General features: G+C 39.5%; 1 protein-coding gene across 1 annotated transcript in view; it reads right to left on the bottom strand.

The window, feature by feature from the left end:
• Positions 1–12677, bottom strand: part of SANBR (SANT and BTB domain regulator of CSR) — a 34671-nt gene extending 21994 nt beyond the window's left edge. Inside the window, exons 1-4 of the mRNA XM_065401743.1 lie at positions 12528–12677; positions 7648–7834; positions 6193–6286; positions 488–726 (exon numbers count right to left, since the gene is read on the bottom strand). Coding sequence (XP_065257815.1) covers positions 488–726; positions 6193–6286; positions 7648–7834; positions 12528–12677 — 670 coding nt within the window. The remainder of the gene's footprint in view (positions 1–487; positions 727–6192; positions 6287–7647; positions 7835–12527) is intronic.
• Positions 12678–12970: the final 293 nt, after the last annotated feature.

Below are 12970 nucleotides of genomic sequence, written 5' to 3'. Positions count from 1 at the left end.
AACTTAGGGGCCTCACAATGAGAGTCAATGGGATTCTAGCTCCTGTCAATGCCAGGCTCTTAAGTCACTTAAATGCTTTTCAAAGTTTTGCCCCGCGACTACTACTAATGCTACTGTAGATTGGCTACTTGTGCTTATCACAGTGATATAATCCTGTTCAGAGTGGGTCTAGATTATCTTGGTAAAGATATCAGCTGTCAACATAGACTAGTGCTTTCACCACTGTAACCACCAGAGGAATATTTCCCTAAAATTATAAGTAGCAGCAAGACCAGGGACTTTCTATAATGGCCAGGGAAACTGTTTTAGCACATTTCCAACAAACCAGTGTTTCTGGTCCCAGCAGACTGGGCCTAGGAGGTTGGAGTTGAATTAAGGAGGGATATTATCTTCCAGACAATTTTGCACATATGCTTTTAGTCTGAAACACAGATCAGATAACGCAGATAATGAATCTGCAGCAAATGAACAATAGAATATTTTTTACCTAAAGTGGGTATTTCATACACTTCATATTCCTTAGTGTTCCTTTTAACATATCTTATCAACCAGTCAAAGATGTGAACGTCACAGTGAACTGAAATGTCCACCTCTTCCCAGCGCTGGGCATCCACAGACAGATATTCAGCAAAGTACTTCATTTCAGAAATCAAAAGATCTCGAGGACAAACAAAATCTTCCTTCAAATTTTTTGCTTCGTCACACACATGGATCACCATATTTGGCCTTGATTTAAAAAAACCAAAAACAAACAAACAAAACAAAACAGAAAAAGGAAAGTTATTACAGCTTAGGACCAGAAACCAATAAGAAAGTCAATGTTGATTCACGGAGATTTTTACCCCCAAATTGCGTGATTGGTCAGAACCCAAGTTTTTGTAAAGTTTTATCTTACAAGATAAACAAAACTTCACATTTAACTGCAGTGAGAAAGCTTCTATCTTCCCTCTCACCCCTGCATGTTATTCAATGGCAAGCTATCTGCCCTGGGATGCATGATCAAAATCTTATTCCCAGGAGAAACTGTAGATGCTAAGTCACACACTGGGACATTCACTGAGCTATATCATTGTTCACAGTTGAGTTACTGTGCAGGGAGTTGGTGCACTGTAGATTCACATCCTGGCTTGCAGTGTAGACAAGACCTAAGAGAGTGGGAGCGAGAATTTCTGGGTGCTATTCCCAGGTTTGCCTCTGGCTCACTGTGTGATCTTGGCAAATTACTTACGTTCTCTGTTCTCCCTCATTTTATAAAAGTATAGATCTATTTGCCTAGCTCACCAGGGTGCTGACATGGTTAATTAGTATGTGTGATTTTATAGCATCTTCCATCTGAAGAAGTTAAAATACTTTAGAGTGTACCAATATTATCTACTTCCTAACAAGAGGTTCAAGTTCAGAATACATCAATAAAATATCAGCTTCCATGGAGACAGCAGTACAAGTCATAGGTCTAAAATAAGTGCCCTTGACAAGTAGGTCTAAAAAGTTTTGGAAATTAATATGCATTGGTACAATACACAATTTAAATATCTAGCAAAAATATATAAGGTATTCTAACTCATCACTGCAGGGATTTAAAAAAAAAAAAAAAAAAAAAAAAAAAAAAAAAGACCTACAGGTAAAAAACCATAACACATTTAGAGAATTTAATTATTTTAGGCTAGTGACCCTTTCTCACAATAATGAGCAGTATTCACATGGGATTAAGTGCTCACTGTGACACAGAGGCTCCTAGGCAAAAGGTTTCCTGTTCTTTGCAAACAACTCTCACCTCAGACCTGACAAAACTCACTACACCAAACATGTCTTACAGGATATTTATCCATGAAGAGTAAACATGTAACTCGTAACTTGTCAAGATTCATAATCATTGCAAGATGTATTTATGGGTAATATTTAAGAAATAACTTATTTATACCTAAAGTGTACTTTATGGACTTGGAGTAAAAATTAGTCACCTGAGAATAATGCATCTTGGCGATGACCCATTCAGGCAGAAGGGAGTTGCGCATGCACACCTGCCCCCTCCCCCACCCTCTCACACACACACTCTTTCAAACTCACCTCCCAACAAATACTTATGTTGTTGTTGTTGTTGTTACTTCTTGGTACTTCCTGCAATGCACATATATTCTCTGTAATCGTATTCTTTCAAAGTGCTGTTATTTTAGTTTTTTGACTGGTCTATGCATTTCATAATTTTATTTCTCTCTTATGCTTAAAATTTAATTCTTTGAATAGTGAGTTCTAAAATGCCTAACCTGTCCTGGCTGGATCAATATTGGTGCACATAAAATTCATTCTGCACATGGATGGAAAATATTAGAGGGAACATTGTCACCCCACCCTGTTTAGCCAGGATCACTTGTTTAGCCTTGCTCAATTTCAAGACTTTCAATGGAAAGCCATCAGAGACAACTGCAAACAATTGAAACGTTGTAAAATAGGAACATTACAACAAGAGGGGTTCACCCTGTCTATGAACAGAAACAAAAAATTGTTTCAGTACAATACAGAGGAGGGAAATGTTCTCTGGATCATTTCACTGAGTTTACCTCTTGAGGAACAAGGTTTCTCATGAAAAACTGAATCCTGTGAAGCCAGCCAAAAAACAACAGACTGAACGTTGTGGGGAAAACCTACTTCATTAGCTAGGGAAAGGTAACTATTATTAAGTGTACATTCACATTTTATGATTTTGTTTTGCATTGTAACTAGGGCTGTCAAGTGATTAAAAAAATTGATCGTGATTAATCACACTGTTAAACATTAATAGAATACAATTTAAATATTTTTGGATATTTTCTACATTTTCAAATATATTGATTTCAATTACAACACAGAATACAAAGTGTACAGTGCTCACTTTACATTTATTTTTGATTACAAGTATTTGCACTGTAAAAAAAGTATTTTTCAATTCACCTAATACAAGTACTGTAGTGCAACCATTTTATCATGAAAGCTGAACTTACAAATGTAGAATTATGTACAAAAAAAGGCGTTAAAAAAAGAAAAACAATGTAAAGTTTTAGAGGCTGCAAGTCCACTCAGTCCTACTTCTTGTTCAGCCAATCGCTCAGACGAACAAGTTTGTTTACATTTTCAGGAGATAATGCTGCCCACTTCTTGTTTACAATGTCACCTGAAAGTGAGAACAGGCGTTCGCATGGCACTGTTGTAGCCAGCATTGCAAGATTTTTATGTGCCAGATGCACTAAAAATTCATATGTCCCTTTATGCTTCAACCACCATTCCAGGGGACATGGGTCCATGCTGATGATGGGTTCTGCTCGATAACAATCCAAAGCAGTATGGACCGATGCATGTTCATTTTCATTATCTGAGTGAGATGCCACCAGCAGAAGGTTGTTTTTCTTTTTTGGTGTTTCGGGTTCTGTAGTTCCGCATCAGCGTGTTGCTCTTTTAAGACTTCTGTTTAGCATATCTTGCAACGCCGGCTACAAAAGTGCCAAGCAAATGCCTGTTCTCACTTTCTGGTGACATTGTAAATAAGAAGAGGGCAGCATTATCTCCTGTAAATGTAAACAAACTTGTTTGTCTCTTAGGCCAGGTCTACACTACAGCGGTAGTTCGACAGCTGGCAATCGAACTTCCGGGTTCGATTTATCGCGTCTGGTCTGGACGCGATAAATCGATCCCGGAAGCGCTCGGCGTCGACTGCGGTACTCCAGCTCGGCGAGAGGAGTACCGCGGAGTCGACGGGGAGCCTGCCTGCCGCGTGTGGACCGCGTCTGAACCGCGGTAAGTTCGAACTAAGGTATGTCGACTTCAGCTACGTTATTCACGTAGCTGAAGTTGCGTACCTTAGTTCGAATTTGGGGGTTAGTATAGACCAGGCCTTAGTGCTTGGCTGAAAAAGAAGTAGGACTGAGTGGACTTGTAGGCTCTGAAGTTCTATGTTTTTTGTTTTCGAGTGCAGTTACGAAACAAAACAAATATTTTATAAATTTCAATTGGTATTCTATTGTTTAACAGTGAGATTAAAACCGCGATTAATAGTGATTAATTTTTTTTAATCACAATTATTTTTTTGACGTTTTAATCAACGGCCCTAATTGTAACCATTTGTTTCCACTGTTCTCTCTTGTTTCTAGTTAAATCTTTACTCATTCTTAAAAAGCTACTTTTGGTTTATAATAAGTATTCACAAGTGCTTGTGGTTTACAGTAAATCTGATAAACTGGGACACACTGCTCCTTTGGGGACAGAAAAATCAGAGATTTCTGTGAGTAACAAGTGTTGGGCTGGAGTAGACAGTTTCAGGCTGGATATCATGGGAATGATTCAAAGGGACTCGGGACTGGAGCGCACCTATGGTGAAACTACAAGACGAAGACAGGGCTGACATAGCCCAGAGGAGAATGCCTGAGTGGCTGAAAGGCTGGTGGTGTTGGGAGCTGTCTGACACCCAGTCAGGCACAGGAAAGACTCCCTCACTCTGAAGGCAGGGTGTAACAAGGTGACTCTCAGTCCCTGGTACCCTGAGAATTGTCACACTCACCACTGTGAATAAGGGGTTCACAATCTGGCTCTTAATATTTATGTGGTAACAACTACATTTTTGAAGTCATTATAGAGCAGGGGTGGCCAAACGTACTGATCCTCTGAGGCATATACAACAATCTTCAGAAGTTTGAGAGCCGGGGCACACCAGCTGGGGCTCGGGGCTTCAGCCCCACAGGAGGTGCATGCTGGGGTTTTGGCCGTGCTCCTGCTGAAGCCCCGAGCCCTGGCAGGCATGCCCCGCGGGACTAAAGCCACAAGACTGCCCTCCCTGCTGGGCAGAAGCCCCTACCCCACCATCCCGCTGCAAGGCAGAGGACCCAAGGTCCCCACCCCACTCTGGTAGGCAGAGAATGAGGGGTGGGAGGGGACTCCATGAGCCGCAATTTAACTGCAATGTGACTTGTGAGCCACGGTTTGGCCATCCCTCTTAAAGAGGGAAGATAAATTAGGAAGTTCATAGCTGCTTTCTCTGTGGCAGTGCATTAATTTACATAGGGAAAACTGCCTTCAGGCTTCAATTTGGGATAATAGAATTATTGAAAGTCTATGAAATCTGAGTTTTCTTCACTCTGTACTGTCTGGCTTAGGAACACAAGGTATACATTTCAATACACAACTGTCAGTGTAGTATATGAAGAGAAAGTGATGGATTGTATAATTCTGAACTAGGATGGCAATGACATAAAATTCAGTGACCTAGTTTCCATGAATGATCATCAACCACACTCTTTCAGAGAAACTAAGCTCAAGACACACACACAGGAATAACTGTATCTACATATACGAAAGGTTTAGGTATGCTTTTGGGGTATTCTACGTTATTTTCTATCTGCTGTAAGTCAACATACTGATAATCAAAACAGTTGCGATCTACGAGTTAAACATTTATCAACATTTGCACTGTAAGAATTGAAATCTGGATCAGGGCCTTTAAAGGTAGTTGTACAACAGAACACTTACGCTTGAACTGAATTTTGATAAGGTGGATGGGCCTTAGTTTATAGTCACAAATACTGTGGTTACTGTGTTGTACATTTGAGTTCCACTGACAGTTTGAAATGAGGTAGTGAGATGAAAGGTAATATTCTGCAAGCCATTTTTCCAAGTTTGAGATAAAGAGATATCTGTGGCGTATCATCCATCTTGCCATTAACAAAACAGTGAAAACCTGAAGTATAGGGTCTAATCCTTCTCCCACTGCACTCAATGGCAAACTTCATGAATTTGTTTGCATAAAATGTTAGGCCGAATAGAGGCTAGTTTATGTTATTCATCTGTCTCGGCAATTTGGTTAACATTATAAATCACAAATAGGTCTTTCTCTACACTGAGAATTTTCAGCAATTTTCCCACCATTGGTGTAGCACCACTGCAGCTCCAAAAGTACTGACATTGGTGGAAGTGCTAGTGGAGCATAGGAGCAGGTGTGTTCATGAACAATTGATTAGATTACATGATGGTGAAAACACCCATGACTGATTTCCACTAGCATTCCAACTGTTGCTAGCATGGATGGAGCTGCACAAATACTAACTGACAAATGGTGGGAAAGTTGCTGAAAATTCTGTGTAGACAGCCAGAAAGATGCACATCTGTAAAGAGCAGATTTCAGTTTCACTGATATTAGCTTTACCAGATAGCAAACAATCATCATCCTACCCTTGACTTTCATCAGCATTTTCTCCACCTTTATGTGCAGAATGTTTCTCAGCTTCTGAAGAACAATTTCTTGTGGAAGCAACACTGGACCTTCCTTCAACATAATAAAAAGCAGCATTAGAATTTGAGGCTAAACTCAGGATCTCATATACCATTTGTTAGTGTTGCAAGTGTGTTGCTCCCATTCTGAAGAGAGGTTGTCATGATTATAACTGTCACAGGCTTCTCGAACACCTGGTTTAAAGCAGCAATCTGGGTTAAGTTACAACGAAAAGGCAGAGAGTCACAGGATTAGGTGTACAGCAGACAGTGAAGTCAAGGGTAATTGACCTTTACCTTCGATAAGCTTTCCTCACTAATGTGCAGCATGCAGTAGGGTGTGGATCCAAAGCCCACTGAAATCAATAAGAGTCTTTCCACTGACTTCAGTGGCTTTGGATCAGGTCTTGAGCGCCCCAGAATGCAGCCTTCCAGATGAATTTTCTTGCGGTGATGTAATGACCCATCAAATGTGAAAAACCCTCTTAAACTTCTTGTAGAACTGCGGCTTTGAATGTAGAGACGTCGCCATCTTAAATAGTTAATGTAAAAGCCAGCCAAAGAATGCTTTGGCCCTCTCATACTGTCTCCTCCTGGCTACACCATTACCACTACATATATTGGCACTTTTTGACACAGATTAGCATGAGATACTAGTATCTCACCTCCATCATCTGGCTGGGTGAACAGAATGCTTTAAGCTGTTTTTTCCCCCCTTGGTTCTTGAAGAGATTCCTGTGGACTGTGATGGATAGCAGCTCCCCCCCCCCCCCCCCAAAAAAAGCTCTCCCCTATGCAGAGTCTCCTATAAGTTGCAATTCTGTCACCCCCATTGTTTAACATGCGAGGCTACTAGGGGAGACTGATTGTACTTGAACTGAAGTACCAAGAACAAGCAGCTGACACCAAGCTATACTTCTCATTCAGCATGGATACTGTAGATCCTCTGATGCCCCTGAGCAAAGCAGGCACTTGAATGAAAGGTATTGGCTGGGAAAGAAGAATGAAATCTAAGAAATCACCAACACAATGTTCTACTGCTCCTATGTTTTCTACTTATCTTAAAGTCACAACTATTACCACCTCCAGCGGTAAGTTTTGACATTAACATACCTGTGGCTACAAAACTGCCAAGAATGTACCTGAAAGATTTAGTATAAAATCAAGTACATCATTTTAAGCAGTTCAAAACTTACTGTCATTGTAACTACCTTTTAAAAAGCCACAAACTATAAAACATTTGTACTTGAAACACTAAATGGGTTGACTCAGTTGGAAATAGCTTTATTTTTGTTTATGCAGCAGTATTTATGGCAAATTTATTTGAAGATTACTAACTACTAATTCCGGAAATAGGTTTACCAGACAAAAGAAAAACAGTGGACATGACACTATAATCAAAGTCACAGAATTTACCAGTTATGGAAATTGAATTCTGCCCAATGGAAGGCTCTTGAAACTCCCCCTGTGTATCCAGCAGAGAGGATTTGATGTACGTAGCTAGGGTTTCAACAGGACTCCCACCAGTAGCCATTAATGGATTGTACTGGTTGTCAACAGGTGAACTTCCACTGCTTTTCAGTTCATCAAACCTTTTTGCACACTGTCAAGAGATAAAATGATGGGAATATGAAGCAGATAACGGAAACTATATCACTTTAAAGGCTGATATTGTTTCCTGATAATATAGTTTCTGCAAATTGATTGATACATCATAGTTAAAAAAAAATTATTAAAGCGAATGTTAAAATTATATCATATACAGGTTAAGGAAAGAGTATCTGTACATCTGGGTGTAGTGCTTAGATTACCCAAAAGTACAAGGTTTGGTTTAAAAGTCATAAAATACATATACCAACTCCTTCTATATGGTCAACATTGGAGTTCTGAATTGAAACCAAACCAATTAAGAACCTTCACACTTAATATTGATTAAACCACATGGTAACTCACTCTGCAATACCTAAAAAGTGCAGAATATCCATGCAATATGTAAGATTTACCACAGTTTCAAGACCCCACCAACATTCACACAAATTAAAGGATGGAGTTTCTGACTTAATCCTGCATTTCCCTCTCTTTACAGCTTAAGCTTAACCTTAAAAGGGCAGTTAGATTTTTTTAAACCTAGCTCCTTTACCTATGATGTATAATACCTTAAATTACTCAAAGTAGAAATGTCTGTAAAATAAGAACATAAGAAATTAAGAATGGCCATACTGGGTCAGACCAATGGTCCAGCTAGACCGGTATCCTGTCTTCTGACAGTGACTAGTGCCAGATGCTTCAGAGGAAATGAACAGAAGAGGGCAATTTCGAGTGATCCATCCTCTGTTGTCCGGTCCCAGCTTCTGCCTGTTGGAGGTTTAGGACATCTGAAGCATGGGGTTGCGTTCCTGACCATCTTGGCTAATAACCACTGATGGACCCATCTTCCATTAATTTATTTAATTCTTTTTTGAACCCAGTTATACTTTTGGCCTTCACAACATCCCATGGTAACAAATTCCACAGATTGACTGTGCATTGTGTGAAGTGCTTCCTTTTGTTTCTTTTAAACCTGCTGCTTATTAATTTCATCAGGTGACCCTTAGCTCTTCTTATGTAAAGAGGTAAATAATACTTCCCTATTCATTTTCTCCACATCACTCATGATTTTATAGACTTCTATCATATCTCCCCTTAGTCATCCCTTTCTAAGATGAACTGTCCTAGTCTTTTTAATCTCTCCTCATATGAAAGCTCATTCCATACCCCTAATCATTTTTCTTGCCCTTCTCTTTATCTCTTCTAATTCGAATATATCTTTTTTGGTGATGGGGCTATCAGAGCTGCTTGCAGTATTCAAGGTATGGGTGTACCATATAAGTGCCAGTACGATATTTTCTCTCCTATTATTTATCACTTTCCTAATGGCTCCTAACATTGTTAGCTTTTTTTGACTGATATTGCTGAGTGGATGTTGTCAGAAAAAAACATCCATGATGACTCCAAGATCCCTTTATTGAGTGGTAATAGCAAATTTGGACTCCATCATTTTGCTATATAGTTGGGATTATTTTTTCCTATGTGCATTACTCTGCACTTAACATTGAATTTCATCTGCCATTTTGTTAACCAGTCACCTGGTTTAGAGAGATCACTTTGTAACTCTTCACAGTCAGCTTTGGAATTTTGTATCCTCTGCAAATTTTGCCACCTCACTGTTCACCCCCTTTTCCAAATAATTTATTAATATGTTCAACAGCACAGGTCCCAGGACAGACCCTTGGGTAACCACTGTATTTCTCTCTCTCCATTGTAAAAACTAACTATTTATTCCTACCCCTTTGTTTCATATTTTTTAATTAGTTACTGATCCAGGAGAGGACCTTCTCTCTCATCCCATGACTGCTTAGTTTGCTTAAAAGCTTCTGCTGTGGGATCTTGTCAAAGACTTTCTGAAAGTTCAACTACATTGTATTGACCGGCTCACCCTACTCCACATGCTTGTTGATACCCACAAAGAATTCTAACAGAAGGGAAATCATGTCTTACCATTTACAAAAGCCGCATTGACTCTTCCCCAACATAATGAGTTTCTCTATGTGTCTGATAATTTTAACTTCCCATTTGCACAATTATTGTTCCTTTACTTTATGGACTTTGCTCAGATTGGAAAATTTCACTTTATTTCTATTTAGTTTCCCTTTCTTGTTTTCATTACTCCTGGGGGAATTCTGTGCCAAAAAATTAAAAATTCTACAAAATTCTGCATATTTTGTCAAAATAACCCAATATAAACACGCCAGTTTCAATTATTTTGGTAATTTATTTCAAAATACCTGTCAGCAACTATGTCTAACAATACAGACAACAAAAAAGATTCAGGAAATATTTTTTGACAAATAGATTCCTTATTAGACATATTAAGACAGAACTCTGAGTAATAATTCATTTAAACTACAATACAGAAATGTATTTTTCGCACCCCTCATAAGCAGTACAAAGGCTTGGGGGAGTCAGGTGTAATGGAGGAGCTGAGGAAGAGGGAAGTAATTGCTGGGAAGGAGTATGGGTGTGCACATGGAGGGTTGTTGGATGAAGGAAGGGAGAAGTATGGAACAGGTTTTTTAGGGGGCAGGGAGCGATTCTTAGGGAGTCTCCACCATGCAGACCCTGTCTGACTCTTAGCCTCTCATTCAGTCAGGCATATCTGCCCCGTCCCCATGTGTCCTTGCACCCACACTCAGCCACCCCTCTTCCTCCCATCCCCATGTGTCCCTGCACTCCCACTCAGCCCCTCCATCCCCATGTGTCCCTGTACCCTCTTCCCCTGTCCCCATGTGTCCCTGCAACCCTACTCAGCCACCCTCTCCTCCATGTGGCCCTGAACCCCCTCCCTCCATCCCCATGTATCCCTACATTCCCACTCCCATTCAGCCCCTGCCTCACTCTGTCTCCCACACTAGCCCTTCTGAAACCAAGAGCGACCCCACGTGCCCCACGCTGTCTGTCCACCCATAGCCTGTGCCTCCTGACCTGGCCCCATAGGCAGGGCGCTGTGAGGAAGGCAGCCTCTTCTCTTCCTTATCTGCAGCTGGGGCCGGCCTGGGAATGGCTGCTCTCTGTTCTGGCACCACAGTGGCCCCTGGTGGGCAAAAGGCATAACCGCAGCAACTTTCTGGCAGAATGTATTTTCTGCAGAAAAAAAAATTCTGCACAGCATAATGAATTCTGCACATGCAGAGCAGCTCAGAATTCTCCCAGGAGTATATTTTCATGCAGTAGTGAAGAGGCTAATGTTGAAATATTTGGGTTACCAAAACTGCAGGGGAAAGTTAAAATTTAAAACAATATTAGGCTTTTAAAAATGTAATTTTTGTGAATAAACAGACTTAAATTTGGGCCTCACTTATTAGATACAGATTTCAATGTAAATTAAAGGCCTTAATGCTTCAAACAACTACACACGAGAGTAACTTTACGTATACGAATAGTTCCATTAAACTGAATGGGACAATTCACATGGGAGTTTGAGAGAATATATTTTAACTCTGCCAAAGTCTATTGGATTAAATGGTCACTTGAGATCATACGGCTAAATTCACCACGGCAACTCTAACAGCCTTCTATAGAGGCTCTGCATATCCTAAAGCAGAGTAACCACTTTTCTACTAACTCAGTTGAGAAAAGAGGTCAATAAAACATAGAGGGGATTAATTTACTTATAATAGAAAGCATTGTATCAGCTGAAAAATTAAGTGACAGCATCCACAACTATGAATCTCTACTAAACACTATCAGCTTGTAGGACAATAAAATTCCACATAAAAAAATGATTGACTGGAGTTGAAGCTTATGTTTTAAATACAACATTATAGTGATGTCCATGAACAATGTTATAAATTAAGTGTGAGTTGCCACATTCAATTACGGAGTTTACAACAAGATGTCTGTTTACTTGTTATTGTGAGTCACAAAGAAACAAAACTGCCTGGAATTTCACAACAAATTTTGGTCCTGGACTCAAAAGTATTTTGTTTGTCTTTTTTAAATGAAATCACACAAAAATGAGAGTTGTATGATGAAGCAGTCAAGATAAAATAAATCATCCAGGTGTTTCCTTTAAAATATGTGCGCTAAGCAAATTTGAAATCCAAGAGTTTACAGAAAAATTTAAACAGTTAGGGCCTGATCCTAGAGATGCTGAGTGCTCCTAACTCCCACTGAAGTAGGAAGCACTCTGACTTGAAGGATCAATCTAGCTGTCCTTCCCCCTCTTTAAATATCTGTTGAAAATTGGAGCTTTGTTATTTCCAATTGGAAAGTATATCTGATCATATGCTAACACCATCTACCTCAGGAAAATCATAATGTTTGCTGAGAAGTATACCATAAAGTGTTTGGGGGGGGGGGGGGAGAAGGGGGAGGGGGATATGAAGTATGTATGTGCCTTCCTTGTCATAAGGCTGTATTTTACAGTGTAATCTGAAAGCTTCTTGAAACCATTACAGACTCTTTCTTTTCACTTCATTTGTTCTTTTGACTAATTCCCAGTAATACTGCCTTAGGCTATAAGATGCACATTCTGCATTCAAGTTATGAATTTTGTTTACTTCGTATCTTGACTGTGGAGGTTTTGTAACACCTTCCTATTTGCATTTTTAACATATTGCTTAACTCTTTCAGGTCCTTTAAGTTCAAGTAACTTTACAAAACCATTCCCCCACCCTTCCAGCTGCCCTTCTGATAAAAGTGTAGTTCTCTTGATAAAGCACTGTTTAAACAGACATACTGATGGTTAATAAAGTTACCTCTTTGGATGTAAATCCTGGAACCAGCCTTGCCACACTGTCCCAGTTGATAGGCTGAGGGACACCGATTAAAGAGTAGAGGATCATGTCCAAAACCATTTGATTATTATCATATGGAAAATTATTGTTTTCTGAGTATCCTCGACTCATCTTTTGGCACTAAAAAGCTAGAGAGGCAAATGCAAATATGTATACATAAAGATCCATAAAGTTTAATACTGCTCATGTTTCACAGCAGCAATAATTAAATGATCAGTTAAAGTACAATACATATTAATGGCAGCACTACTATTACTATACGAAGTCAAGTACTAATACTACTACTTTTTTAATGGAATCTGGGTCAAACAGACATCTATGCAGCCCAGATTCCATTAAAAAAGGCACAATTGCAAAATAGTTTGTTTCAGTACCAACTGGTTTTTATCCTGATCAATACCTTA

This window comes from Emys orbicularis, chromosome 3 (assembly GCF_028017835.1).
Source record: "Emys orbicularis isolate rEmyOrb1 chromosome 3, rEmyOrb1.hap1, whole genome shotgun sequence".
Taxonomy (NCBI): domain Eukaryota; kingdom Metazoa; phylum Chordata; order Testudines; family Emydidae; genus Emys; species Emys orbicularis.
The sequence above is the reverse complement of the archived record's forward strand: the minus strand, read 5'-3'. Positions and strand labels throughout refer to the sequence as shown.